At 63.7% G+C, this 14,195-nt stretch overlaps 1 protein-coding gene across 2 annotated transcripts; it reads right to left on the reverse strand.

The window, feature by feature from the left end:
• Positions 1-352: 352 nt before the first annotated feature.
• On the reverse strand, positions 353-13,938 carry PIGQ (phosphatidylinositol glycan anchor biosynthesis class Q). 2 transcript variants are annotated; one of them, XM_006739081.3, is made up of 11 exons: positions 13,810-13,938; positions 10,199-10,897; positions 8,282-8,413; positions 8,025-8,145; positions 6,093-6,219; positions 5,644-5,797; positions 5,410-5,521; positions 4,667-4,747; positions 4,040-4,154; positions 2,427-2,488; positions 353-1,616 (listed from the first exon to the last, which is right to left on the reverse strand). In XM_006739081.3, the coding sequence occupies exons 2-11, from the start codon at positions 10,885-10,887 to the stop codon at positions 1,464-1,466; spliced, it is 1,746 nt and encodes a 581-aa protein (XP_006739144.1). In that variant the 5' UTR covers positions 10,888-10,897; positions 13,810-13,938; the 3' UTR covers positions 353-1,463. The 2 variants fall into 2 exon arrangements, with proteins under 2 accessions (XP_006739144.1, XP_030890149.1); XM_031034289.2 differs by lacking the exon at positions 8,282-8,413.
• Positions 13,939-14,195: the final 257 nt, after the last annotated feature.

A 14,195-nucleotide genomic window follows, 5' to 3' on the forward strand; every position in this document is an offset into this window, starting at 1 on the left:
GCTCCCTCCTGCCCCAGGGAGGACTGCGCCCCTGCCCTCGGCCCTGTCCCCCATACCAGGGCAAGGCCAAAACCAGACAGCAAGTGGCCCTGGGTCCATCCGCCCATGCCAGGACACCTTCAAGGCATCAGACCTGCAGCGAGTCCTGCTTCAGGGGATGGGGTGCCCCCCAGCTTGGCATCAAACAAGAAACAGGTGTCAAACACCTCAGGACAAACAATGGGGGCCAGCTGCCCCATGACCCCAGGAGAAAGGGAACCTCACCGCACCCCCACCAAAGTTCGGATGAAGATGGGGGGCCTCCTCAGGCCTACCGCCCATGTAGCGATGGGAAGGCAGAGGGGCGCACTCCTAACAGGTGGGAGGTTTTATTGTCACAGCAGAAAAAGGCAGAGCTAGGACCTGTTCCCCGAGACGCTGGGCTGGTGGGACCTTGCCCACAGGCTCCCCACTGTGGCCTGCAGCCAAGGAGTGCAGGCTACAGCACAAACGTGTCCCACTCCAAGATGGCAAAACACACGATGCCACCTGCATGTGCGGGCTTCCTCCCCCTGGGGATGCTGGGGCTCACACCCACAGTCAGATTCCACGCCGGCCAGCAGGCAGACGCAACCTGAACGCTAGGACCCCCCCTCCCCACACTGGGGGCCACAAACGTGTCTGCCCAGCAGCTGTCTGCTTCTGTGGGAAGCCAGTGAGGGAGATGGAAGATTTGGCCAAGGGGCCTGTTCCTGCGTGGGTGCGGGGCAGGGACAGGGTGGCAAGGTGAATCGGTGCTCGGTCTTCAGCAAGGCAGTTCCGGGCACCCCGTGTGGCCTGGCTTCACACAGGGAGACCCAAAGGCCCGTGGGCAGCTCCTCGTGCAAAGCAATCTCTCCAGGGGGCGCCACGCAAACCCTGTGTGACCCAGGCTAAGGGTGCGTCCGCCCAGCTTCCCGGACGGCCCTGGTTCACCGGGGCTGCTGGCTTGGGCGAGGGACACAGAAGTGCAACCCCCTCAAGCAAGGAGATGCTTGGGGTCAGCCTCAAGAACGTTCAGTGTGTCCTGGAGGGGTCCCTCCATGCCATGACAGGGTGGGGCCACTGGGAGCACCAGGGAGACCTGCCAGTTCACCTCACGGGGAGCGGGCATGGTGGACAGAGGCGGGGGCTCTGGTGCGATAGGAGGGGGGTTGGTGGGCACTGGGTGGCCAATGCCATCACCAGAGGTCAAGAGGCGGGTCCCGAGGCAGACACAGCCAGTGATAGAGCAGAGGCCTGTGGGCCTGGCTGGCTGCCTTTGTGCCCTGCTGCTCGGCACCCCACCACCTCAGAGCCAGCAGGAGATGCACAGGCCTCGGACAACTGGGGGCAGAGAAGGCAAAGATCAGGGACGCGTGCTGTCCTGATTGTCCACACCCTGGCAGGGAAGAGGGCAGACTGTGGCCGCACGGTGGTACTGGGCAGGCCAGCGACCAGGCCCCTCAGTCCTGCTTGTCCCCTCTCTGCCTCCAGGGGTAGATGAGCTCTCCGAAGAACAGCTTGCGGCACAGGGAGCCCCAGGAGTGCGTGGGGTGGCAGCCATAGCTGGGGAGGCGGTAGGTGTGCACCACACGACCATAGGGCAGGGGGTTTATCTGGAAGCACAAGGGCAGCGCTCAGCCAGCACGCAGCCCCCAGCTCCCTGAGGCTCAAGCTTGCCAGTCCAAGTGGCCCCTCACTGGGGTTCCCTGGGCTGTCCGCTGCGGGGCAGCACCCGCTCTGTCCAGACGGGCCCTCCCTGTACTCCCCAGGGGCAGGGTGAGCAGCTCTAGAGGGAGCACTCGGACCGAGGTCAGCCGTGCTCTCCTCTGGGCAGGCTGCAGGGAGGCGAGGCAGGCCAGCCTGGAGGGGCGCTGACCCCTCGCCTGCAGGACTCCCCCCCCGGAGCCTCCCAGTCAGGGCCCGGGAATATCCCGCACCCTTGAGAAAACCGTGCAGGGACCCAGCTGCCTCAGCATCTGACCTCTCCCTGAGACATGGCCCTCAGGCCAACCCCACCAGCCCCCAGCAAGTCACCCAGCAACCTGCCCGCTCAGGCAGCACAGGCCAGAGGGACCGTTTCAGAGAAAGAGTGCATCCTGAGGCCTTCGCCAAGTCCATGCTCTTCCTCCTGGAACAAGAGCCCATGGGGCTCAGGGCAGGAGCCCGGGCTGGTGGAAGGCATCAGGCACAGCCCAGGGGATCCCATCCAGGCACCTGCTGAGGGAGGTTCCAGGCAGAGGGGGTCACGGTGCCCAGAGGTCTTGGGGGTGAGGGAGCCAGCCTCCCCTTGCGGCCCCACCTGTCAGCTCTGCTGCGCCCGTGCAGCCCTCCCCCAGGGCAGCAGCCCCAGAATATGTGCAACATCATGGCGGGGGGGGGTGTCTGCCCAGGGGCACCGAGTGAGAGATGTGCAGAGGCCTCACCTGCATCAGGAGGCGGAGGGGCCTGCCAGCCTCGTGCTCCAGGACTCGGAACTTCACACCAGCTACAAGGACAGCAAGGTGCCTGTGAGGCACACGGCCCTCGGCAGACAGCCTCCCGGGCCTCCTGCCCCGTATGCCCGCAGCGGCAGGCCTGGGCACAGGGGCTGTGGTGGCAAAGGCCCCTTCCTGTCCGAGCGGCACTCAGAAGACTGTGGGTGGTCCGGGCCGCACACCGGGCTCACCTCCCCGCACGCCTCCCCCAACCTCCCCGTCCGCCTCCCCTCCGCCGGCTGCCTGGCCAGTATCAAAGCCTCTGCAGAACTTCACTGAAAGACAGAAGCTGCGTGTCTGGGAGGCGGGGCAGGGTCAGCTGGGCTTCAGGGCCTCAGGCTGCGCTGCTTTCCAAATGGGACATGGCTTCTCCAACAGAGTGGACAGGGTCCTTGGTGGGATGTGGCTGCCATGCTGGCATCTAAACGTCTTCCAAATTCTGTATGAGCGGTGACTTGGGAACCCACTGTGCCCCTGGCCTGTGGTTTGGGCTCCCCAGCCTGGGAATTTCCAAGGCAGAAAGTTCTTGAAAAGAGAAGCAGGAGCTAATTATCAATTGATGAAGAGGCCCCAAGGCAAACTCGGTGAAAACGAGAGGAGGCAGCAGTATCTGTGGACTTTTATGTGAAGTTAAAACAACTCTGCTCTGACCACAAGCTGCGGGCTGGGGGAGGGAAGATGCTGGGTCTCAGGCTCCTAGCCTGCCTGGTCCTGGCACTCTGAAGTATGGACACAGGCTGGGGTCCCCGGCATGGGCCACCTGGGGGTCTGCAGGGGAGGTGGCCTGGAAAGAGAATTTAAGGGCACCAGGAAGGCAGACTAGGTCCAAAGTGCACGGAGCATGCAGGTTCAAGTTCTCTGGCCCTCCAGAGGCTGGAAGCAATTGCTGGGAGCTTTGGTGTCGGGGCTGAGCTGCAAACAGCATGCAGGGCCTCCTGGGCATGCTGCTCAGCACAGGGGCCGGCGGAATAGCCGCTGGATGGGGGCTGTACCAAGAATGCCCCATGCTCCCTGATGTGTTCAAAACCCCTCAACGGGGATGGGCCAACTCACAATGCTGTGACCAGTTAGGTCAGCCTCCCCCGGCCTCCCCTCAGGAGCATGTGACCTACCTAGCGGTTGGTGTCAGCATGAAAACAGGGGCAGCCACCTGTAGAGGGGGACGGCCAGGGGCAGCTAGGAGGGGGGTGCTGTCCCGCGCACCGTGGTCTGCGGTCACACAGATCTGGCTAGCCTAGCACCCTTCAGCCTGGCCTGTCCCCTCCAAGGTTGAGGGGCACCAGCAGGCACACAGTCCCACACGAGCTCAGAGGGACGCTTCTCTGAGCCACGTTCAGGTACCACCTACGCTACTGCAGACAGATGTCAGGGCAAATGTTCACGCTCGTCACAGAAGAAGGTGACAAAGAGGAAGGGCTGCCTCTGTCGCCTCTGAACCCTCCAGCTCACCGCAGGCAGCTGGCCCAGTGGACATCAGGGGTCTCGGCTGCCCCCACCACCAGCGCGCCCTGCACACCACTGCTTCTGCAGGGCCCGTGGGTGCACCCCGCACACAGACCTACCCGCAAGCCTGTAGGGCCGGCAGAGCCGGAGGCCAAGCGAGTACAGCGGCAGGGAGTTGATGAGGTCCACGAGCAGATGCATCAGGCCCTGCACAGCCACCACCAGGAGCCGGAGCTGCAGCAACAGACGGCACTCAGAGCTGCACCAGGGCCGTGACTGCAGCAGCCAGGGGTCCTGGCCGCGACGAAGGGTGAGCAGGGGCTCCAGACCCCTGGGGAGGACACGGATCGCATCCTGAGGAGGGCACAGCTCCCACCCTGATCCTGAGGCCCAGCTATGAGGAGGCAGGGAAGCAGTGGGCAGGGGCAGCTGACCCCAGGGGAACATGCTACTGGCCCCTCGGTTGGGGCCAGCTGGGTGTCCCTCCCCTGGGCCCTCCGTGCACCCAGCTGTGTCCCAGAGCGGTGGCAAGCACCCCCCAGGGTAGGACCCCTGCCCACTCCAGGGCCCAGCACACAGTGCCCCGAGAGTCTGGAATAGGCACGGCCTCCCCGGGGTAGGGGTGGATGGCTTGCCCACAGCTGCCTGGCTGGCAGGCCTGGCTGGCAGGCAGGGCAGGCAGGGATCACTCCAAGCACTGTGGGCAAGGCCCAGCGGCCAGGTCAGCCAGCAGCCTCTCGGCTCACCAGGGTGAACACCAGGTAGTACAGGGCCGTGGTGGGCAGGAGGAAGACCAGAATGGTGAAGAGCAAAGTCCCAATGAACAGCTGCAGGGAGAAAGAACACCACCGTCAGCATCAGCAAGGGCCCCACGCCAGGGACGGCCCCAGTGGCACGAGCCACACCTCCGCGGCCCATCCCCACCAAACCCACCCTACAACGGAGCAGAAATGGGATGCCTGCCGACAGGACACCTGGGCTTCCGAGACAGCTCAGGAAAACCCGCTCATGACAGCTTTCTCCAGTACGGGGCGGGATGTGTCCGCGTGCTATCCAGACTCGGTGACACGCGGGGAGACAGAACCAGCCAACAGGGCGTAAGCACATACACCAAAGGCGGGAGGACAAGCATGCTGTGCAGGGCAGCACACAGGGTCCACCTGGTCAGACCAGGTGTGAGCCGGCTCCTGTGCGTAGGTCATGTCCGTGCCCCACCGTCCAGGAGCTCCCTGAGGCCCAGCACCCTCCTCCTAGCAGGGTCCGCCTCCCACCTGGGGCAAGGTCCTGCACTGTGGGAGGGCTCCACGTGCACCTTGCCCCCCGCAGAGCAGTGCCCCAGGCTCCACGCTGACCCCCCCGCAGGGGAGCTGCCCCAATACGTGCCGCGCAGCCGCACTGGCCAGGCTCATGTAGAGAGGGACCAGGTTGATGGGAGCGTGGAGGCTCCCCCTGCACCTTGCCTGGCCTCCCCCTGCACCCTGCCCGGTACCTGGTCCAGGTCGTAGGAGCAGGAGTCCACTCGCTGGCGCAGAACATTCCACTTCTTCCCCCGGAACAGACGCCAAAGCGAGGACAGGCCGCAGATCTTCAGACAGTACAGCCTGCGGGGCGCGGGCAGCGTCAGGGCGGGGCGCCATGCCCCCCCTCCCGGCGGCCACCCGTGGCCCTCAGGGCTTGGAGGCCGCCATGGGCCAGCCTGCACGAGTGGGGCGCCCACACCCACCTGGCCCCGTAGACGTAGAAGCAGTAGATGTGGAAGGTGAGCAGAGCAATGATGTCAGACAGGATGGACAGGGCGACCGTCAGGCCCAGGCAGGCTGAGAGGCCCACGTGCCACAGGATGCGCTCAATGAAGGGGGACATGAGGTGGATGTAGCCTGGGGGGATGGGGGTTGGCTCTGAGGGGGGCACCCAGGGAGGTCCTGCCCTCCCCCCCCAATTCCTCACTGAGGAGGGGCGCCTGAGGTTTCTGGAAACTGAGGGATGGACTTCACTGCTGGCCATCCCTGGGCCAAGCAGCCAGCCCAGCAGAGCAGGGCTACACACACATACCTGGGACGGCAAGAGGACAGAAAAGCAGGGACGGAGGGGACGGGGCCTGGCCTGGCCCCACCCCCTGCACTGGGGGGGCATTGGGGGGGCTCCCTGGGGCCAGACGGAGCCGGCACTCACTGATCCACAGGTGCAGGTGGTAGAGGAAGAAGCGGCCCAGCACCTGGTCCAGCGCCCGGTTCATCTTCAGCCCAGCAGGCGCACCCATCAGCCACTGCAGCAGATGCTGGAGCTCCTCGGCCACGTGCTGTAGAGACACAGGAGGAACATGAAGTCCGTAAACTGGGCCCCAGCACAGCCAACCCATCTGGGCAGGAAGAAGGTAGTCTGGGTCCCTCTCTCCAGGTGTCTCCTAATGTGATGGGCACACGAGGTTTCCCACACTTGTCTGGCCAAGGAAGCCCTATTCACAGATGCTCGGGGACCTGGGGCTGAGAGGCTGACAGTGTGCCCCTGGCCCTCAGGCCACGGAGGCCCTGATGGGCATCAGCTTTCTTCCATCTCAATCCTCACGCCACTGGACCCACAGGAGAGCTCAGCCCCATGTGCCCAGAGGTGGGACAGAGCCCGGCTCACCATGAACCTTGGGGGAGCTGATGGGTCTACCCAGTGCCCCTCTGCTGAGGACCCCACCCCACCACCTGGCAGCACGGCACCACAGACGCCTGGGCCTGAGCTGGGTGGGCGACCCCAGGTGACCCTGAGGGTGTCATGCCCATCAGGGGCCCAGGTAGCAGGTGGGAAGGACAGATGAGGTCTGAGCCATGAACAATGTCCAGTGAGGGCCAGAGATGGCACAGGGATGCTCGCCGGCAAGCTGGGAAGCTGAGCAGCATCCTGGCCGACCAGGGAGGAAGGCCAATGTCTGGGCACTGGGCCGGTTCCAGGGCAGAGGCCCTGAGGACCCTCAGCCTCATCAGCAATGCTGCAGCCATGGCCATGACAGCCCTGCCCCACAGTCAGAGGCCTGCCTTGCCCCCCAGCCCCGCTGCCCACCATTTGGGCCTGTGAAGGCCTCAGCTGAGTCTGGGGCAGCGAGAAAAGGAACAGAGCATTCTTTATAAATAGAGCTTATCTAATATTTAAAGGATAAGAGCTGGGCGGCAGGAAGAGGCTTTCATTTTTAAATTAAATATTTATATTTCTGCGCAGTTCTGCAAAAGGGAGATCGAAGATGAAGCTGGTCAAAAGGCAGAGCATGGGTGAGCAAGGTACAGCAGCGAAGCCCCCGTCCTGGCTTCCAGGCCCTCCCTCCTCCTTCCTCTTGGACCAGGTCTCCCCAAGAAGCTATAGGGGCTCTCAGCCTGTGAGGGCCCCTGTTCACGAGCAGGCTGAGGGCACGGCTGCAGCTGGACAGGGATGGGAGTGCCAGAGGCTGCACGCCCAAGGACCACCCCGCCAGGCCTCAGCCCCTCGACCACACCGGGGCCAGGAGGCCACTGGCAGAGGCCTGGGGGAGGCCCACATGGCCAGAGGGACTGTTCCAAGCAGGAAGACAAGCTCCCAACAGGAATGACAGGGCCTATGGCTCTGAGGAAGGGAGGCAGAGAAGAGCAACAGGGTGGAAACTGGGAGAAGTGGAAACTGCTGGTACTCAGCATGGGAACCGCCGAATCAGCAGTGGGAGAGGCCTGACCGCAGCTGGACACAGACAGCCCTGGATACACGGAAGGTTTCTATGGTACTTGCTGTGCAGAGGGCCAAGCCCAGAGCCAGCTGCCTCAAGAGCCAGGAGCCAGGGACCCTGGGCCTGGTGGGGGGGGAGGGGCCTCCCCTGAAAAGCCTCAACCACAAGGTGGCCCCAGGCATGACCACCTTCAGGAAAGGAAGGTAGAGGCCAGGAGCTGAGATGTGACCCAGTGGGGGCAGGTGGGCATCCGGTGAGCCAAGTATGTGCAGCCCTGGGGACCGGTCTGGGGTCAGGGACCAGGGCGGCTCCTCTAGCCCAACAGAGGGAAAGAGTCATGTGGCTCTGGCCAGCTGAGGGGCTTCTGCTACCTCCAGGCAGGGCCCCACTCCCACCCCTGGGACACAGGTGTTCCGGTAACTCACATCAGCCACAGGGACGAGGGCCTCCGCCAGTGGCCCAATGCGGTCCTTCCCACGAAGCCACGACAGCAGCGCAAGGCCAAGGGCCACATCGAGAAGCACAGAGACAAGCACGTTGGCCTTCCTGGAAGGAGGGGGCCAATGGGAGTGGGTGGTGAGCGGGGCCTGGCCGGAGGGGGTCAGCATGGGTGGGCCTGGTGCAAAGAAGTGGGGGGGACGCGCGACTGGCCACTATGAAGGAGACCCAGGCAGGGCTGCACCTCATCAGCTGGGTTGGGTTCTCGGCCTTCTGGGTGCTGAAGATGAGCGTGAGCTGCTCCAGCCGGTGCCTGAGCTGCTCGCACACAGAGAGCTTACTCCAGACAAGGGACAGGGGCCACAGCTTGAACAGCCTGTGAAGGAGCCGAGAGGTGGCCGTTCGGGCGGTGCAGCGGTCCTCCTGCCTGCCGGGGAGTGGGGGCCCCTCAGCTGGCACCAACACCCCTCACCGGGCCCACGTCAAGACCCTGGAGGCCCTGAACACGATAGCCACACTCCCGAGCTCAGCAGGACAGGGACACTGTGGGGGCGCACGGGCAGGCAGCCCGGTGGGGGTCACGGTGTGCTCGTGGCTGTTAATTGGGAACCCGACCTCCTCACAAAGCAGTGACTCGAGTCACACCCAAAGCCAAGTGCCAAGGCTTCACCCCAGGAGTAGAGAGAACGTGCTGTCCTGCCAACCAGCGCCTTGCCCTGCTGGATGGGTGACCCTCATCAAGGGTCTGCAGGCCGGCCAGGCTGCCCCATGAGACTCGTGTCTCGCAAGGCAAAGGAAGCACTGAGGTACTTCTGCAGGGATTCCAACACTGAGAGGAGATGTTTGCAAGTAAAGGTAAAGAAAGGGCCCTATTGTCTCTCGGCTCCATGTCCATCCAGAGCCTTGTTGCCACCAGCAGGAGCCTGCAGGGCTTGTGCTAAGCGCAGGGCCGCCACTAGCCATGCGCTCGGACCCTCAGGAGGAAGGAGGAAGTCTTCAAGCGGTTCTGAGCCAGCTCCAGGAATGAGTCACGTTCAGCACAGCCATCCTGAACTCCAGTCAAGTGGAAGGCACTGTCTGCACTGAGCACCCTCCCCCCGCCGTCTGCACAGCAGGGTCCCCGAGGCTCAGACCAGCCCAGGGCAGCCAGGGCCCCAACAGCATCCCTGGGGCTGCCCTAGGGGGCCAGGGGCTTCACTTCTGCACAGTGACAGCGATGCCTCACGTAACTGCCACTGTGCTCTCCCCACGGCTCTAGCCTGACGGGCTGATCGGGATCTGCGGCACACGAGCGTCGTTAACCTTTCTTGAGTCCTTTGAAAGGTGATAAAAGCCCAGGACCATCTCTCTCCCAAACTGCACCTTGGCTGACACACACTTTCCTGTAATTCATTCCAGGGGATTGTGAAGATCCAAAACCCACCCTTTGTGTCAAGAGCCCCTGCAGCCCTCAACCCAAGGCACTGTCCACACGGAGCTGCCAAGGCGTTCTGCCAAGTCAGGCCAGAGTGCTCGGCAGCCCTCGGTCAGCAGGTGAGGCCAGTCCCAAACCCGACAGCCAGAACCCCGGGACCTAAGTAGGGGGCGCCATCGGGGAGCTGGCTTCTCAGAGGGAGGGACCCCTGGAGCCAGAACACCCAGGGCCCCCAAGGGCTACACCCCTCGGCCAGGCCTACAGCCAGGAGTATTCCAGGGGACTGTACAGACGAGCCAAGGCTGGGGACCACCACCCCAACCCACGTCCATCAGTGAGCGGACACTGCCCCCACCAGGGCCAGGGAAGCAGGTGGGACCTGCGTGCCTTCCTTCAGGAGGACAACTCCCAGGCACCAGGCCACGCAAATACCAGCCGTCAGTCGGCAACAACCTGCGTGTGTTCACGGTCTTGCTCGCCTCGCAGGAGACTGAGCCACCTGAAGTCCACCCTGAACGGCTACCCAGTGGGTCCCACGCCAGTGCTGAGGCTGCCAAGGGAGCCTGCTCTGCCCAGGGAGCAACCACCACCCAGACGTCCTCGGAGATAAGAGGGGAGGGGACAGGAGATGAGAGCGGGAGGCCTCGGCAGGGCCTGTCTGGGCCTCCAGGCCTCTGCCCACGGTGGGGGCTAGGGCTCAGCGGCCGGACTTCCTCCCCGCCACCCCCTGGCCCCAGGGGCACGTACCGGCAGGCGCTGGCGGCTGAGACGAGTGACAACAGGCAGGTCAGCAGCACGCAGACGGGCCCCGAGGCACGCTTTGCCAGCTCGACGAGGATGCTGGCCTCCACGCCCTCCGACTGCCAGTGGCTCAAGCGCACAGGGCCGTCGTCGAAGCGGTCGCTTCGGAAGAGCGCCTCACTGCGCGCCACCGTGTCAAAGACAGCGGCCAAGCCCCCGGCACTGGGCGCGGCATCGCCGGCCTGGCGGTCGGGCAGGGCTGCGGGCGGGTGCAGCTGCGACAGCAGCACCTTGCGCTGGTCGTAGAAGACGAGCATGACCTGGTCCTCATAGGGGGCGCCGCGGCGGGGAGGCACCTGCCGGCGGGTGGCCTTGCAGCTCCACAACTTGCTGCCCGGCTCCCGGCACAGCTGTAGCCAAGGCTCGTGGGAGAAGATGGTGCCCAGGCCCTCCAGGAAGTGGCCCAGGCTCTCCTCAGCCCCCTGCCGGCGGTGGCACCAGGTGCCCAGCACGGCCAACTCCACGCGGCCGGCCTGATGCACCTGGGCCAGGAGCTCCTTCACCTGGAGGGGGATGAAGGGAAAGTGCACCACAGCCAGGACCACGGCGCTGCTCTGCTCTGGCACCCACCGTCCCACCAGCAGGCCACTGTCGGCCGAGGCGCAGCACGTGGGGAAGAAGGCCTTGAGCACCATGCTGGGCACGCTGGAAGAGAGGGGACGGGCTCAGTCTGGGGCGGCCCCAGGGTGGCCGGCAGCACCACAGATGGCCCTGAGGATACACACACACACACATGGCCACAGGGCCCATGTCACATGGGCACGGCCCCTACCCCCATCCCAGGCCGGCCAACGCTTGCCCCCATTTCAGAGACAAGCAGGTTGAACAGGGTAGGGGACATGCCATGATCCCCGGAACCACTCACGACGGTGTGTGGGGCTGAACGTGAGGGCTTTGTTTTTGTTTTCAAGGAAACTGATGAGTTTGTTATGTGTAGCACATGGAAAAATGTACAATCTCATTAACAATTAAAGTAATGCACATTAAAATCTAATGAACCTTGATTTACTTACTAAGCTAGCGAGAATAAAGATGAAAATGTAAATGGATTACTGCTGGGCTGAGAGAAACCAGATGCAGGCACACGGTTGGTGGCTGTGGGCACTGGTGCAGGGGCCCCAGAACATACCGGGGGACGTGCCTGTGCCCTAAGCCCACCCCCTGTCTGGTGAGCCCCCAGAGGAGCCTCGGGGCTCTCATGGGGCTTTGGCAGCTACTCTGACCCACCAGCCTATGGCTGTGCCCACCCACCATTTCGGGGCTGAGTTCCCAGCAGGGGACTGACTCTCTTGTCACAGTTGGGCGAGGCAGCTGTCTAAACGTGGGGGGCCTGGAGGATGACAAGCTCCCCACTGTCTTCTCTCAGGCTGAGGGCTGTGAGCCTTCCTGGCCTCTAACCAGCAAGACCGGCCCCAAGTAGCTATGACCCCCGAATTCTGTGGGACCCTGAGCCTTGCCTTGCCCAGAGGTAAGTTCACTGGGGATGCAGGTTTCTCAGCAAGCACTGAGCCCCTCCCAGATGGTGGGCAGCAGGCCCTCATCCAGCAGAGCCCTGAGGGCTTCACCTTGGAGCATGCTCTTTCTCAGACACTGACTCTCCCCACCTTGTTGTCACAAAGGACCCAGCAGCCACCCTGAGCTAAGACCCCCAAGCTGGAGCCCACACCCAAGGGAGGGACACAGGCCTTGGACGGAACCCAGGTCTCCAGGCCCTACCGCTCGCCAGGCCCTTGGGACATACATGTTGGGATGGTGGGACGTGTCATCCATTTGCTATCAGCTGGGGGTTCTGGGAGGGGCCTTACACAGACACAAATGCCCAGGGCTTAAGAGGTCACTGGTGCAGTAGCTCGCCCTCCCTGCAGGGAGGCCAGACTGGGGCCAGGAGGTAGAGGCCTCTCCCGGCAATTGCGCAAGCGGGTTCCAGCTGAAAAGGGTCCTCTGAGCTGAGCAGCCGCACTCCCGAATGTCTCTCCTCACCAAGTGCCTGGTGCCGGCAGGGGAAAGCCCAGAGCCCAGCAGCAGTCCCGGGCCAAATCCCCGTGGCCATCACCAGGGGCCCACTTCTCTTCCTGACCTTCCTGATGGGGCAATGTGAGATGGACAGAGCAGTTCTGCCTGCGAGGGACCTGGGGCTTCGGGCTTGCTGACCACGGCGGGGGGCCGGGCATCACACTAAGACAGCTCAGCCAAACAGCACTATCACACCCCGCTTGGGGACTCCTTGCACAGGATCTAAGGAAAACGACCCATGGCTACTGTCGGAAAAGAAAAACAATTGGCCTAACAGTGAACAGATGCTCTGGGGGAAGCTGCATCTGTCGGAGCAATGGGGTTTTCACTTCGGGAAAATTCATTGAGTTATACTCATACAGTTTGTGCATTTTCTTTGTGTGGGTTATGCTTCATCTACAAAGTTTGCCTAAAAAAGAAGAAGAAAAAGAAGCAGCTCCTTATATCTAAGGAAGAAGGGCAGAGGGCAGAAGTTGCTGTTCTTATCCGTGGGGTAGCTAGAGAGAACAAACCACGGGGCCAACTCCCATCCCCACCCCCACCTCAGCCTCTGGGAGTGAGGAACACAAAGAAACCTGCTCAGATCAGACGCCCAGAAAAAGAAGAGCAGGCAATCAATAGCGGAGGTGCAGACGGGGGAGGGGGCAGGAACTTGGGCAAGGAGCACATCTTTAAAGACCAGGATCCAAAACAAGGGCCCAGGCCTGGGAAAGCCTCGTCTGTCAGGGGGAACACCGAGCTCCCTTCCCAGGTGGGTCAGGCAGCCAGGTCTCTGGGGCAGGGACAGCCCTGCTCTCAACACCTGAGGTCATCAGTGTGCCTTATGAGGGAAGCTGTACTTCTCTCCTCTGCGTGAACTGACTGTGGGGAAGAGCCCAGTCATGGCTGGCCAGGGACAGCTCCACGGCTGACCCCCGCCTCTGGAAGCTACTCCAGAGCTCCCAGAAACTCCTTTTCACCCCATGTTGTTTGTTTTTGTTTGGCGTTGGGTAAACAGTGCTTTCTCCCCGTCATCTCAGAAGAATGGCTGTGAACCTACAACCCCCAACCCGGGGCTCGAACCCACCACCCCGAGATCAAGCGTGCACGCTCCCCCCGACGGAGCCGGCCAGGCACCCCTACCGTTGTTTTGTGCCCTATGTACTGCGGTCTCTGCTGGGCCCTGAACGCCCTTCCCCAGGGTCCACCGCGGGGGCCGGCTGGGGGTGTCACTGGGACACGGCGGCACGGCCGCAGACCACCCACCCGGGCCCGCCCCCGGAGCCCTGCTGTCTCAGGCCCGCCCCTTGACCTGCAGCGCCCCCATTTCACAGAAGAGGAAACAGAGGCTCCAGACGCGGGGCGTGGCGGGGGGCGCTGTGCCGCGCCGGCCCTGGGAGGAGCCTCGGGGCCCCTTCCGCCGCCTGGCCCGCGCCCGGCGCCCGGTCCCGCCCGGCCGGGGGAGTCGGGGGAGGGGGGGGCCACAGTCCGGGGGCCGGGGCGGGAGGGGCGGCGCCCCAAGGTCACAGCGCACGGATGCCGGCCCACTCCCCCCGAATGCTCACCGTCTGCTCCCCAGGGATGGAGTGGGGGACCGCGTGGGGCGGACCTGGGCGGACGACAGCGCTCGCCGCCCCCAGCCCCGCCGCGGCCGCGCCGCGGGACACGAGCCCCATTTCCGCCGGCTCCCAGCGTTGCCGCGCGACGGTCCGGCCCCCAAAGGCGCCCGAGCTGCACGCGGACCCCGCTCGAGCGTTCCGCGCGCGCAACGTTCCAGTCCCCGGAGTCTGCGTGCGCAGCGTCCTTGTCCCCCAGCAGCGTCCTTGCCCCCCCTTAGTGTCCTTGTTCCCCCCCAGCGTCCTTGTCCCCCAGCAGCATTCTTGTCCCCCACCCTCAGTGTCCTTGCCCCCCAGTGTCCTTCTCCCCCCAGTGTCCTTGTCCCCCCTCGTGT

The sequence above is a fragment of the Leptonychotes weddellii genome, chromosome 5 (genome assembly GCF_054177405.1).
Source record: "Leptonychotes weddellii isolate Sample4059 chromosome 5, ASM5417740v2, whole genome shotgun sequence".
In the NCBI taxonomy this organism is placed as follows: Eukaryota; Metazoa; Chordata; class Mammalia; order Carnivora; family Phocidae; genus Leptonychotes; species Leptonychotes weddellii.